The following is a 13,099-nucleotide window of genomic DNA, read 5'->3' as shown; positions in this document are numbered from 1 at the left end:
AAATAGCTGCAATTATAAAAACAAGTAAAACCATTCAAACTAGAACAAAACAGCCCTTTGCTTTTAATAAGAGAAATGTAAGTGTGTCCTTAATTTTCTCACTGAAGTTTCATTTTGCAGGTTCTCCAATTATTTTAAAAATATTTTATTTGCCACTCATTTGTAAGCTTTTTAATTGGTGTGCTGTGTGTGGAAGAGAAAGAAATATTTTAAATTTCTAACTTTGTTAGCTCCCTTGAGTGGTTCAGCCCTGAGCTAGTCAGTGGGGGGGGGAGAGAATATACTTAAGAATCCATTAATTAATTAAATCAATGGCGCCCAAAAGTGGATTATGCCCCCAGTGGGTGTTATTTGGTCTGTGATATACCATATTTTACCATGTATAAGACTTGGGCTCCTCCCCCCCAAAAAAAGGTTTAAAATTGGGGCTCGTCTTATACACAGGTAGTGCTGAGGGGTGTTTTCTTAATTTGGAGTACCCAAAAATAAGGGGCATCTTATACATGGGGGCATCTTATCCATGGAAAAATATGTTACATAGTATGTTTTATGAGAGTTACAAATGGAAAATACAAGTAACAATTCAATAGTCTTTAAAATATCTTTCAGTGCAGATGTTCATTCAAAAGAGCCTTTAACTCTCCCACTTAGAATGGAGGCTCATATGGGCTCCATGCACCCAGGATACCCTACGAGAGAATAAGTACATGTGGTTCACCACTCTCCAGTTTATCTCAGAATCAGTGTAATAAGAGAGCTGGGGGGGGGGTGTCCAACCCTTCACTAATACACTTTCAGGGTGGCTAACAGCCATGCGACTATTAACACAATAAACAAAATAAACAACACAACATAATAATGTCAACCAACAGGGGTAATAAGAAATACTGAATTCAGTAACATTTACTTCCTGGTAAGTGGATTTAGTTATAGATCACAGTCCAGTGCTGCACAAGTGCTGCACAAAACAAACAAGATGAATTTTAACAGGGAGAAATGTAAAGTATTGCATTTGGACAAAAAAAAATGAGAGGCACAAATACAAGATGGGGGACACCTGGCTTGAGAGCAGTACATGTGAAAAGGATCTAGGAGTCTTGGTTGACCACAAACTTGACATGAGCCAACAGTGTGACGCGGCAGCTAAAAAAGCCAATTCAATTCTGGGCTGCATCAATAGGAGTATAGCATCTAGATCAAGGGAAGTAATAGTGCCACTGTATTCTGCTCTGGTCAGACCTCACCTGGAGTACTGTGTCCAGTTCTGGGCACCACAATTGAAGAAGGACCCTGACAAACTGGAACGTGTCCAGAGGAGGGCAACCAAAATGGTCAAAGGCCTGGAAACGATGCCTTATGAGGAACGACTAAGGGAGCTGGGCATGTTTAGCCTGGAGAAGAGGAGGTTAAGGGGTGATATGATAGCCATGTTCAAATATATAAAAGGATGTCACATAGAGGAGGGAGAAAGGTTGTTTTCTACTGCTCCAGAGAAACGGACACGGAGCAATGGATCCAAACTACAAGAAAGAAGATTCCACCTAAACATTAGGAAGAACTTCTTGACAGTAAGAGCTGTTCGACAGTGGAATTTGCTGCCAAGGAGTGTGGTGGAGTCTCCTACTTTGGAGGTCTTTAAGCAGAGGCTTGACAACCATATGTCAAGAGTGCTCTGATGGTGTTTCTTGCTTGGCAGGGGGTTGGACTCGATGGCCCTTGTGGTCTCTTCCAACTCTATGATTCTATGATTCTAAGTCTGCTTCCCATTGATTTCAATGAGCCATATTCACATATTTGTGTGTAGAGGATTGCAGCCTTCAAAATCCACCCCTCTGCTATTATTGACACCGTCTTTATGTAATGTGCTATACAAGTATCTTTTGTAACATCAGTGACCGCTTTGCTTATGAATACTGTCTTGTTTTTTATTGGTCTGCCCATTCTTTGTCTTGCTTTGTTTGTTCAGTGTTTTTCATATTAGTCATTTGAGCCTGTTCTACCCATTTCTGTCTCCTTTGTTCGTTGTTCTAAAGTATTATTTCACATTGGCGGTGAATTTATTTAATTATATATAAACATATTTTAATTGTGTACAGCATTTTTATCAACAGGGAAGCGTCCTAAAAATAGAAGGAAATACTTTTGGTGTACTATTTTTATATTTTGACTTACACCCAATTTGCATAGCAATATTAGTAGTGGAATCGTGGAAGCTACATAATTAATTTGTTAACAGAACAAGAATGCTTAACGCAAATCAGAATATAAATACTTTTTTTTACAATTAAAGCAGTGTATTAGCACACCTATTTCAGAAACTATAGCAGCCCAAATCTAGTATGTTAGTTAATCAGTGCACAAATGAAACAGTTTAATTTGCTGCAACTAAGTAAAGTTGTTTCTGGGCCACCCAGAGTCGCCACAGTTTTTAGAAGGGAATTGAGAAGAGACACATTAGGAGACAAATTAGGAGAAATCAGGCTCAGCCCTCAAAAACCTTTCAAGCTGAATGTTTGATAACCTAAAATCTTTGATAGCCCGTAGTTTTCTACTATTCCTAGTAAGGTAGCCTAGTAAGGCAGCCTAGTAAAATGTTAGTCTGCTGCAGAAATGATAATGTAGAGAGAGTAGAGAGGTTACAGTGAGGAGTTATATGAAATGAAGCAGCAGGCTGAGCACAATGTTTGATTCCTGTTTGAATCCAAGGCTGCAGCTATGGGAGAAGCAAGACCCTCTGGGGTATTAATACTGTGAATGCCTCCATTATAAGCTCAGGTTGTGTGTCTGTGTGTGAGTACACACACACACACACCATATGTCATAAAGACACCACAATCTCTGTTGTGCCTCATTTCCAAAAGGAAACACAAACCCTGGAACTCATGGAATCTCACACCACTCTGAGATTGGGGTGCCATGCAACATTATGTTCACACACATATGGTGATCTTCCTCCTCTCACAAGACTGGGCTTCCTTCAGCTGACTATGACATCAGCATCATCATCACCATCAGCATCATCATGCTGATCAACTGCTCTCACAATTCAAAAGGAAAGTTTTATCATGTTAGAAATGCAAAATTCAAGTATTCTTCCATTCCCCTTGCATATCCAAATGTTTACCATGAATATCTCTCTAATGAGTAGCAAGAACATACTTGCTACCTGTTAGTTGCATTGATATCCTTCTTGTCACCCATCCATTATTAAGATTTGCCTCTGTATTTAACTATTCTATCAGTGTCTGAAGATTGTTAAACGTTGCTGCATTAGTCTGCTCAGCCTTGGAAAAACATTATGCCTTCCAGTTCTATGCCGAATAAGCATTAAAAACATAAATACTGTGTTCTACTCTTGTTTTTTTATTTCCCATCGGTACTGCTGATTCTCTAACTACCAGGTCAGCTCATAATGATTTCAGATAAGCAAGCACCATCATAGTAATTTATTGCTTAACTGTAGGTCATAACAACAGTAAATAGAAGAGGATAAATAATTAAAGTCAACAAGCACAGATGCATAACAGTAAATAGGCATTGCACTGCATAAAATCTGGGTAAGGGATAAATTTTAGCCTCACAAAAAAAGTTAATCCACAGTAGCATAATACATTTGCATAGGCCACCTCCACCATAATGTTTAATTAAATCAGACTTGTCTTCCCCATTTAGGTATATCAGTGTCTAGACCCGAATTCCCAGCCAGCTTTTTCCCTTTTTGAAGTGTGGCTGATTCAGTTCAGTAACTGTGTTCAAGACTCAGCTTACAAAGTCCTTACATTCTGAGTGTAATCAATCGAGTGTCTTTGATGATGCCAGGATAGCCAAAGCTTGTCTAATTAATTAACTGAGAGTGATTAATGACTCAGGCATTTATCAATCAGTATTTTTTACACATTCTCAATATTATGCATATAATATGAACCCAAGCAAAACTATCTCAGCACAGAGAAGTTCCTCCTGCATTCCATATGTAGCAGCCATATGCTCCAGGCAAAATTTCTCCATCCTTATTTCTTCATTGCAAATGATTCAACATATAACCATGTCATTAAAGTAAGTTTAAAATGTATAAGATAATCCTTTTAACAAATGTAAAATGAGATGCAGTCTTTTGCAAATCTATGCATTTAGCAAAATATGGGAAAGGAAGGATTTTTAAAGCATATACCGGTATTTACAACAAACATACCGTGCATACTACAGTTCAAGAATACAGTGATCCTTTTTTAAAAGTGATAATTCAAGTGCTTCTAGCTTAGCAAACATGGAAAGACACCTGGCCCTCACAGCCTGACTCACTGAGGTATCTATTATTTGCTAGGACACTTCCAAATCATAAAGAAATTTGGAATACAGAAAAGTAAGTATCCAAACAACTGATTCTGAATGTTCAGTAGGGCTTTTAACTTTAGTTTCTCCAACAGTAGCTACCCATGTTACATCGCAAGTTATGTTTGAACCTAAGGAGACTTTCCAGAGCAGTTTAGAACATGGTAAGGGAGTCTTCCAGTGAGAACATAAGAGCTATGCTGGTCCATCTAGTCTAGCATTCTGTTCTTACATTGGCCAATCTGATGCCAATTGGAAAACCCCATGCAGAATCTGAGTGCAAAAGCACCTTTCCCAACTGATTCCCAGCAACTGATACACAGAGGCATACTGCCTCAGAGACAGTGGAGACTGTATATGTAAAAAAAAAATCCTGCTAGTTATGGTCTTTAGATTCGAGCAATATTCAAGGTACTCTCATGACTATTCAAGTTTGAAAAACACATTTTTTAACAACAGTTGATAAGCATACTGCAAAATTTTCCTCCAAAGCACACTATCAGAAAACAAGCCTGATTTGCACAAGGCACAGAAAAACTTCAGGTACTGCTGAGTTTCTATTTTACTGACTTAATCCATAATCAGAGTAAGTGAGGGATAAGAATACGAGTAGCCCAGAATCAATCTACCTTGCTGTCTATAATATGCAGTTGGGAACATATGCATATGTACAGTTGGAGAAATAACAGAGTTCCATCGTCACTCAGAAACACATTTTTTGCTTACAGAATGCACGCTATGTTAACCACTGCCTTGTAAGAATTTACTTGTAAAGAAATCAGAGCTACCACTTCATGCAGTTGTGCAAATATCAATGCTTAAAGGCTGAAATGGGTCCTCTCTAAGGATATGCATATAATGATCGTTTGTATTCCAGGAAAATCAATTTCCACTAACGTACCCCCAAGTATTATTATTCTTATTTGATTAAGAGAAAAGCAAACAGGCTTGAAACATCAAAATGAACAGAGTGGAGGGAGGATTACACTGAAAACATTTTCTAGAAATCAGAATGAAAAAGTTTAAAATCATAAATAAAATAAATAAAATATGTGCCAAGATAGTTTGCTAGTGTAGAATCTACCTCACTCCCATGAGTCTATGTGAAGATACCCTCATTTAATGGTTCTACACTAGAACCACCTGCAACAATTATATTTATATGAAAACATATAAATTGTGTTATATAAACATATTGTAACTTCCACTAATAACGTTATTGCACTCTTCCTCATTACAAGTTATATTTATAAAACAAAATCAATACAAAATATCAGTTCTCCCATTTAAGGGCAGCAGTCATCCTAGAACGGACTTACCGACTGACAAGGCATTTGAAAACCTATTGCTCCCCAGAGGATCTGCCGCAACTGACTATGTGTGTATAGTTTGGTATCTGTATGTTTTCTCCAAGGAGCGGTTTGTGTGAATATGCAAGAAGTGGTTTGAATTTAATCCAGAAATTTCTTGCACAGGAAAAGGGGTCCCTATCCTATATCTTTTCCAGCTACCCAACCCCACAGGCACTCTCAGCTTGCTTTTGCTTTGTGTTTTCTCTGTCCCTTTCCAAGGGCCGGCAGTCCTGACCCCCATTCCCCAATGGCATGTCCAGTTTGGGATGGAACTGTCAATTTAGTCTGACGAGAGACATGCCTGATAGTGACAATGGGCATATCCCTAAAAGAGAGGAGGGTGGGTGTGTTGCAAGTGTGTTGGGTGAATTGCTAGGCGGGGGGGGGGTGCATTTAGATGTCAAGGAAATAAACAACTCTCTGACTTTTAGAAGACATTTGAAGGCAGCCCTGTTTAGGGAAGTTTTTAATGCTGGATATTTTATCTCTTTTTATTATTAATATCCTGTTACGAGCCACCCAGAGTGACTGGGGAAACCCAGCCAGATGGGCAGGGTATACCGGTAAATAATAAATTATTATCCTTAAAGGTAAAGGTAAAGGTACCCCTGCCCGTACGGGCCAGTCTTGCAAGACTCTAGGGTTGTGCGCTCATCTCATTCTAGAGGCCGGGAGCCAGCGCTGTCCGCAGACACTTCCGGGTCACGTGGCCAGCGTGACAAGCTGCATCTGGCGAGCCAGCGCAGCACACGGAAATGCCGTTTACCTTCCCGCTAGTAAGTGGTCCCTATTTATCTACTTGCACCCGGGGGTGCTTTCGAACTGCTAGGTTGGCAGGCGCTGGGACCGAATGACGGGAGCGCACCCCGCCATGGGGATTCGAACCGCCAACCATGCGATCAGCAAGTCCTAGGCGCTGAGGTTTTACCCACAGCGCCACCCGCGTCCCTATTATCATCCTTAAATTAGTATAAATTTTTATTATTGTGCATTTAAGTGTTAAAGAAACAATATACTGAGATTGAGTACACACTAAACACAAGAGAAGCACAAATATTTCCTTCAAAGAATTCAGCCATTTGTTAAGGGTTGTTGGGCATAGTGAATCTGAGAGGGGTAAACTACAGTGCCCAGAATTCTTTGAGGGAAAGAATGGGCTTTCAAGGTGCCCAATGCCTCAGAGAAAGAATGTGAATTGGGGCGATGGGGTGGGGGAGTGTATAGAGAAAGTGTAATAACTATATTTGTGGATTTTTGTAAAAGAGGAGTTAAACAGGCTTGTGTGTGAAGAGCCTGAAAGCTCTTCGCGTGTGAAATTGCTGGAGCGCGGTGCGTGCGCCCAGTCAACGGAGCGCTCCAAAGGGGCGCGCGCCAGAGGGAGCCGCGGAGAGTCTCCCGCCTCCGAGGCTGCGAGGCTTCTGGTTGGAGGAGCCGGCGTGGAGCGCGCGCGCGAGCAGGCGCCGGCCGCCTTACCTGAGGTGCAGGTAGTGCACCAGCTTGGTCACCACAGTAACCATCTTGGCGAGGTCCACCTTCTCAGAGACTCAGTCCGAGACGAGCAGGAAAGGGCGGGAGGTGGTGGTCTCCGGCTGCGCTTTCCTGAGGGAAGGATGTCTCCAGACCCGCCGGGGCCACTTCTTCCCTTGCCTTCTTTGTGCGCGCGGCTGCTCGTGTCCCTGGGGCGACTTTCCTCAGCTGAGGCTTCCGCCTGCTCGGCATGAGGGTGGGCGCCGTCTGTCGCCCTCGCTCCTGCCTCTGCTGCTGCTGCTTGCTTGCTGTTCGCGGGAGGCGACGGGCAGAGGGAGGAGCAGGCAGGCGCACAGCTATGTGGGCAACAGGCTGCCTCTTGGGCGAGCTGTGGCTTCTTCCCTCCTCTTCGTCCTCTTCCTGCTGCTGCTACCAAGGAGCCGCGTTCCCACCCCGCCGCTGCCCCTACCGACCCCTCTCGCCGCCCCAGAGCTTAAGCGCGCGCCGAGCAGCGATAGGAAGAGATTGCGGGTCGCGCCAGCTGTCATTTAATCACCTCCCTGGAGTGATTTCAAGCAACCTATCGCAAAGCGCGCCACTGTTTCTGGCGGAGTGCGCCTGTCACCAGGGTGGCGGGCGGAAATTCAACAGGTGGTGCTTCCTGGCATAGGAGCAAACTCCTAGGGGTCGAAGTGCCGGGTGTATAAGCTAAACAAGCTATAGCTATAGCTTAGGGCCCCACTCTTGGGGGCCCCCCGAAAATATAAAGGGGGAAAAACTTGATGTACATTTCCAAAATATAAGATAAATAAAATAAAACCTACATACAGCAACAGTGTTTTGTGTTGTGTAGACTCTTATGATGTAAGTAATTGGCCCTGCCTACTAGCCTGCTCCCTAAAATATCACTGGTTTGCTCATATCTATATACAGTGGTACACAAAAAACAGCAACAATTTGTTGTTGACAAAGGACAGCTGGACAAAAAAAGTGGTACCTCGGGATGCAAACGGGATCCGTTCCGGAGCCCCGTCCGCATCCTGAACAGAACGTAAGACGCAACTGTGCGTATGTGCGGGTCACGTTTCGCCGCTTCCGCACATGCGCGTGACGTCATTTTGACTGTCTGTGCATACGCGAGCGAAGAAACCCAGAAGTAACACACTCCGTTACTTACGGGTCGTCGTGGAGCGCTACCCAAAAATACTTGACCTGAAGCGTATTTATCCCGAGGTATGACTGTAAAGGGCCCCGTTACCTTCAGTAGCTTAGGGCCTCATCAAACCTAAATCCCGCCCTGGACACCCCGCCTCCCGCCATGAAATATTTGAGGAGTCCGGAGCCTGTCAAAGTTAATGGGTGTTCAAATAGTTTCCGTGTGCCATGCCATGTGATAGATTGTGTGGGGCAGGTTGGCACCCCTGCTACCTGGTGTTTATTCCTTCTGCCCCAGTGTTGGTTTAAAGGTATGGGTGTGCATCTGGTGCACCTTCCACATGTGCCTGTGAGGCACAGTCCTATGTATTTAGCAGCTGACGTTCATGTGGCATACTTTCGCCTGACATAGACAGCATTCAGTTCATATAGTGCTATCTTGACCCAGTTTGCAGGCATCTGTGAGCCCCAAGTAGAAGCACATGGCATCAGTTGCTACATGTGTCAATCACTTTTCACATAGCTCTTCTCCATTCTCTGGATTTCGAATGAAGTGGAAGCTCAACAGTGAAATTCAGCTCAGGGCTATATCATAAGGAAAGATTCTAGAATTCACAAAACGTTGAGCCTCAAAAAAAAAAAAGGCTCTACCTGTACTGTCACACTTCCTTATCCAGTGTTAAGGGTTTTATCCTCTGCCACACAATGGAAGGATATAGTGCAGAGAGACAAGTGTGCACATTGTCTAAAGCTGTGATTAACTAACAAAAAGAAAGGGAGGGAGAGAGAGAGATTAAAGTCTTAGTCATTACCTGACCAGATGGGTAATAATTATATAGGCGCTTAATCAGAAAAGTAAATGCTCTAATTAAATCACATTTGGAAATATATATTTAAAAAACAAAGATTAATCTTTAGACACTGATACCAGTTAATGAGGATTTAATGTTTATGGTCGTAATTTGGTGTACATTGGATTATACTCAGCGAGTGTAATGTGTGATTAAAGATTTCCTAAACACCTAAACAGAAATTGCTCATTCAAAATGGGAATTTCTGAAAGCATACATTGACTCATTGGTATATTTTCTAGATACATCCCAGAAAAAAGCTGGACTTGTGCCAGATGGGTGGGGGGTATGTATTATTATTATTATTATTATTATTATTATTATTATTATTATTATTAATATTCTGTCAGCACAAATAAGCTGATATTCAAAGTTTTGTGTTTTGGTGTTTGATTGCAGTAATGCTCCACAACCATGGATTCTTTTCAGTCTGGTTTTCAACCCATGTTTAAGATTGAAATTGCCTCAGTTGCCCTAGTGCAGGGTTGCGGACCTGTAGGCTATAATTTCAATCATTCTTGATCATTGGCCATGCTGGCTGGAGTTGATGGGAAATGCAGTCCACCAATATCTGGAGTGCCATAGGTTACCCATTCATTGGATGACATATACCTGGAGATAAATAAGGGAATGTTGTTTTGGATCTCTTGCCTGCCTTCAGGACCATGATAGTATCTGACCTGGATTGTGCTGCTGAGATGCAACTTGGGGATACTTCTTTCCTGGTGGTAAACCTCAGGATGTGGTACTACACCTTTCAGAATGAATTTTAATATTTACGTAAAAGTGCTGAGAAGAATTGAGTATAGTGTTATTATTGGTATGTTGGTGATACTCAGTGAGTTGTCTCTGTTTCCCATCTAATCCTAGGGGAGCAGATGAAATTCTGAATAGCTGTCTTAAATCATTGATTGATTGACATATTTCTATACCAGCAAATCATAAAATATCAAGTAGGTTTACATGGGTAAAACATAAAACATCATTTATATAATAGCTAAAGTAGGCTGGTTTAGATTGTGGCAGTCGTGAAGAGGGAAAGGCTTAGATTTCATTTCTGCTTTTAGCAAAAAGAATGAGATAGTGGAAGATCAATCCACAGACTTCCAAATCATATCTATTTTAGCCCTTGGTCTTCTTAAATGTGTCTCTGACTTCAAAGACAATATTTTCACAAAGAAAACTCTCTCTAGTTAATAGCTCCTGGAGATGCAGACAGCTCCAGTTTTTGTTACATTATAGTGCAAAAATTACCAAAAACTTGGTGATTCAGAATTCTCTGTGATTCAGAATTCACTATGGATCAGATCCACATAAGATGCAACAATGTGGGTTTGCTGGCTCTACATTCACACTATGCCCCTTTATGGTCCCCCAGAACGTTTCCTGAAGGTCAAAGAACTCTCTGGAATGGGGTGGGATGAGGCACAATGGGCTGCAGCAGCATGGGATAATTGCCAGAATTTGGTGTGGCTACTTATGCAAGAAAGCTTGGAATCTAAGCCTATATGAGAGCCCCACCTGATGCCCTCCAGATGTTTTGGACGAGTTCTAGCTAGGGCTGATGGGAGTTGTAGTCCAAAACATCTGGAGGGCACTAGGTAGGCAGAAGCTGCTTTGTGTCCCTTTATGTAGTTTTTCATTATAACTATATGTAAGCTAAATTCTACAATTAGAATAAAGATTACAATCTAAATAACGGGTTACATCTGCTTATTTAGTGTTATTGATTCTGCTTCTATGATAGAGACTTGTTTCAAAGTACACAGCTGCAAGTTCGAGAAGAAGAAAACAGAAGAAGGTATGGAGAATGGAGGCAGGTGAACTCTTGAACTAGACCAAGAAGTAATGGGACATGAAATTGTGGATGTGAGAGCATCTAAGGTCCCTAAGCTCAGCTGTTCCCTGCCCACGGAGATTTCATAAGGCAGTGCCCACCTTGGTGCTTAGAAAGCCTGAATTTTCTGCTAGAAACCAAATCCATGATTGTACCACATTCCTTACTTAACCAATGCAATGGCAGAAGCTTAAATATTAACTTTAAATAATGTACATAAGCACATTTGAAAATAATAATAATATGAATTAGAACATTCTATTACACTTCATATTGCTGGCTTTGGCTTACTTTTTTTCCTAGAGCTGAAAAGTGGTATATGAGCCCATGCCAACATTAAAGAGAGATCTATCTTTTTATTGTTTTCTGCTTGGAATGTTGGCCACTCAGAAATATATTTCCTAAAGCAGTGAAAACCCTTAAATCCTTTGTAGTCTTCATATTTGAATACTCACTGAGCTCTGGTTTTTGGCTTGTTGATTGTATAAAACGTTATAAGACTAGACCATTTGTCATTTCAAAACTTGGGAGTTGGTAAAAGAGTCAGAATGATAATAAAAATTAAATAAACTTACCCTGTAGAGCAACATTACTGAAGCTGTTGCTTAAAATAAGAAAGACTCTGTTAAAAATAGATACCTGTTTCACCCATGGATTAACTTGAGTCATAATCCACTAAAGCTCTGTGCCTAGGTACATTTTCAAACCATGCCCCAAATAGTTTACAACGAATGCAGTTACAGTACATACATTGCTGTACCATTTTATTTTCATCTGGTCATGCTCAACATTAAGTTCTAATGCAAACAACCCAAGAACACATCCTACAAAAGGCATTGGCTATCCGTTATCATAGATCCAACATTTATTGACTCTGAAGCCATGAATCACTGGGTTGTATTAAATGTATTACCCAGGAAAGTGCTCCCCGCAAGGATTTCTCCTTGTGCAAGTGAACATTCTCCCCCTCTCCTCTCCTTCCAAAGCCCCTAAATCTGTTTTGGTGTTCAGATTGGCAGAGGAACTCTTCTGGATTGTTCCATCACCCTCAAATGCTTGGGGTGCTGGTGGCCTAGAAGAGGGCATACTCTTTGGAAGCCCCTAAATTGTGGAACTCACTCCCCATAGAGGTGTGATTAGTATCTTCACAGCTGTCAATGAATGCTGAAAACACACCTGCTTACCCTGGCTTTTGACACCTGAGATGTATATATATCTAGGACCCACCTTATTTTCTTATTTTAAGTTATTTTAAACTGTTTTTAAGATTGCGTTTCAATTGTTGCAACTTGCTCTGGAACCTTAGGGTGAAGGGTAGGTAAAAAATTAAAATCATCATCACCACCACAATAATATTATGCTTGGATATATTTGACCCATTTGTTAGTATGAAGTCATTCAGCTGCTTCACATGCAAATAAGCCTGAGATGAGGAAGGACATTGGTATAATGTCTATTGATGTCACAAAGGCACTGACATCCATCTAAAGCAAGGAAAAGTGCAATTCCACTATGCAGTTCTAAAGGGCCATTTGGGAACTGTCTCCCGGATTAAAAGTTTCGTTTTCATTAAGCAATTGCTTGTGTTTCCTTCCTTTCCTATAGTACAGTGTTTGAATTACCGGTTTGGGGGAGAACACCTTTCTGCTGGCTTCCTTATCTACTGCTTGTAGACAGCTAAGGGGAGCATGACTTGTTTAGAATTGGAGGGATTCAGTAAATGGGGATAAGGGATTTCACAAAATTTCATAATTTGAGCACTGTGGTGTACCTCACTTGCCCATGGTGGGAAAATGCTTCAGAATAAGAAGGTGGATAGATAAAAAGTAGTGTGTTTGTATATGTGTCAAATCTCACAGGAGATAAACAAATCAGGGTAATTATACAACATGTGCTATTTAATTCAAGGGACCACTTCACTGCAGACAAATGTGCCCTCCAAGTCACATACTGAAGACTAGGTTCATTGCTCTTTCTGCTTTCTGGGGGATGAGTTTTTACTAATTAAACTGGTGAACTCCACACCATCCTCTTATACTTTCAGTGATATATGGGTAAGACTTAATGTTGTCCTATAACTTTCTATTTGCATTAAGAATAGCTGT

General features: G+C 41.3%; 1 protein-coding gene across 2 annotated transcripts in view; it reads right to left on the bottom strand.

Moving 5' to 3' along the window:
- The window catches only part of ARHGAP18 (Rho GTPase activating protein 18), a 75,245-nt gene extending 67,611 nt beyond the window's left edge, over positions 1-7,634 (bottom strand). For both annotated transcript variants that reach the window (XM_082216124.1, XM_082216125.1), the window contains exon 1: positions 7,158-7,634. In XM_082216124.1, coding sequence (XP_082072250.1) covers positions 7,158-7,201 — 44 coding nt within the window. In that variant the 5' untranslated portion in view covers positions 7,202-7,634. The remainder of the gene's footprint in view (positions 1-7,157) is intronic.
- Positions 7,635-13,099: the final 5,465 nt, after the last annotated feature.

Source organism: Podarcis vaucheri (assembly GCF_965113315.1).
Source record: "Podarcis vaucheri genome assembly, chromosome: 3".
In the NCBI taxonomy this organism is placed as follows: domain Eukaryota; kingdom Metazoa; phylum Chordata; class Lepidosauria; order Squamata; family Lacertidae; genus Podarcis; species Podarcis vaucheri.
The sequence above is the reverse complement of the archived record's forward strand: the minus strand, read 5'-3'. Positions and strand labels throughout refer to the sequence as shown.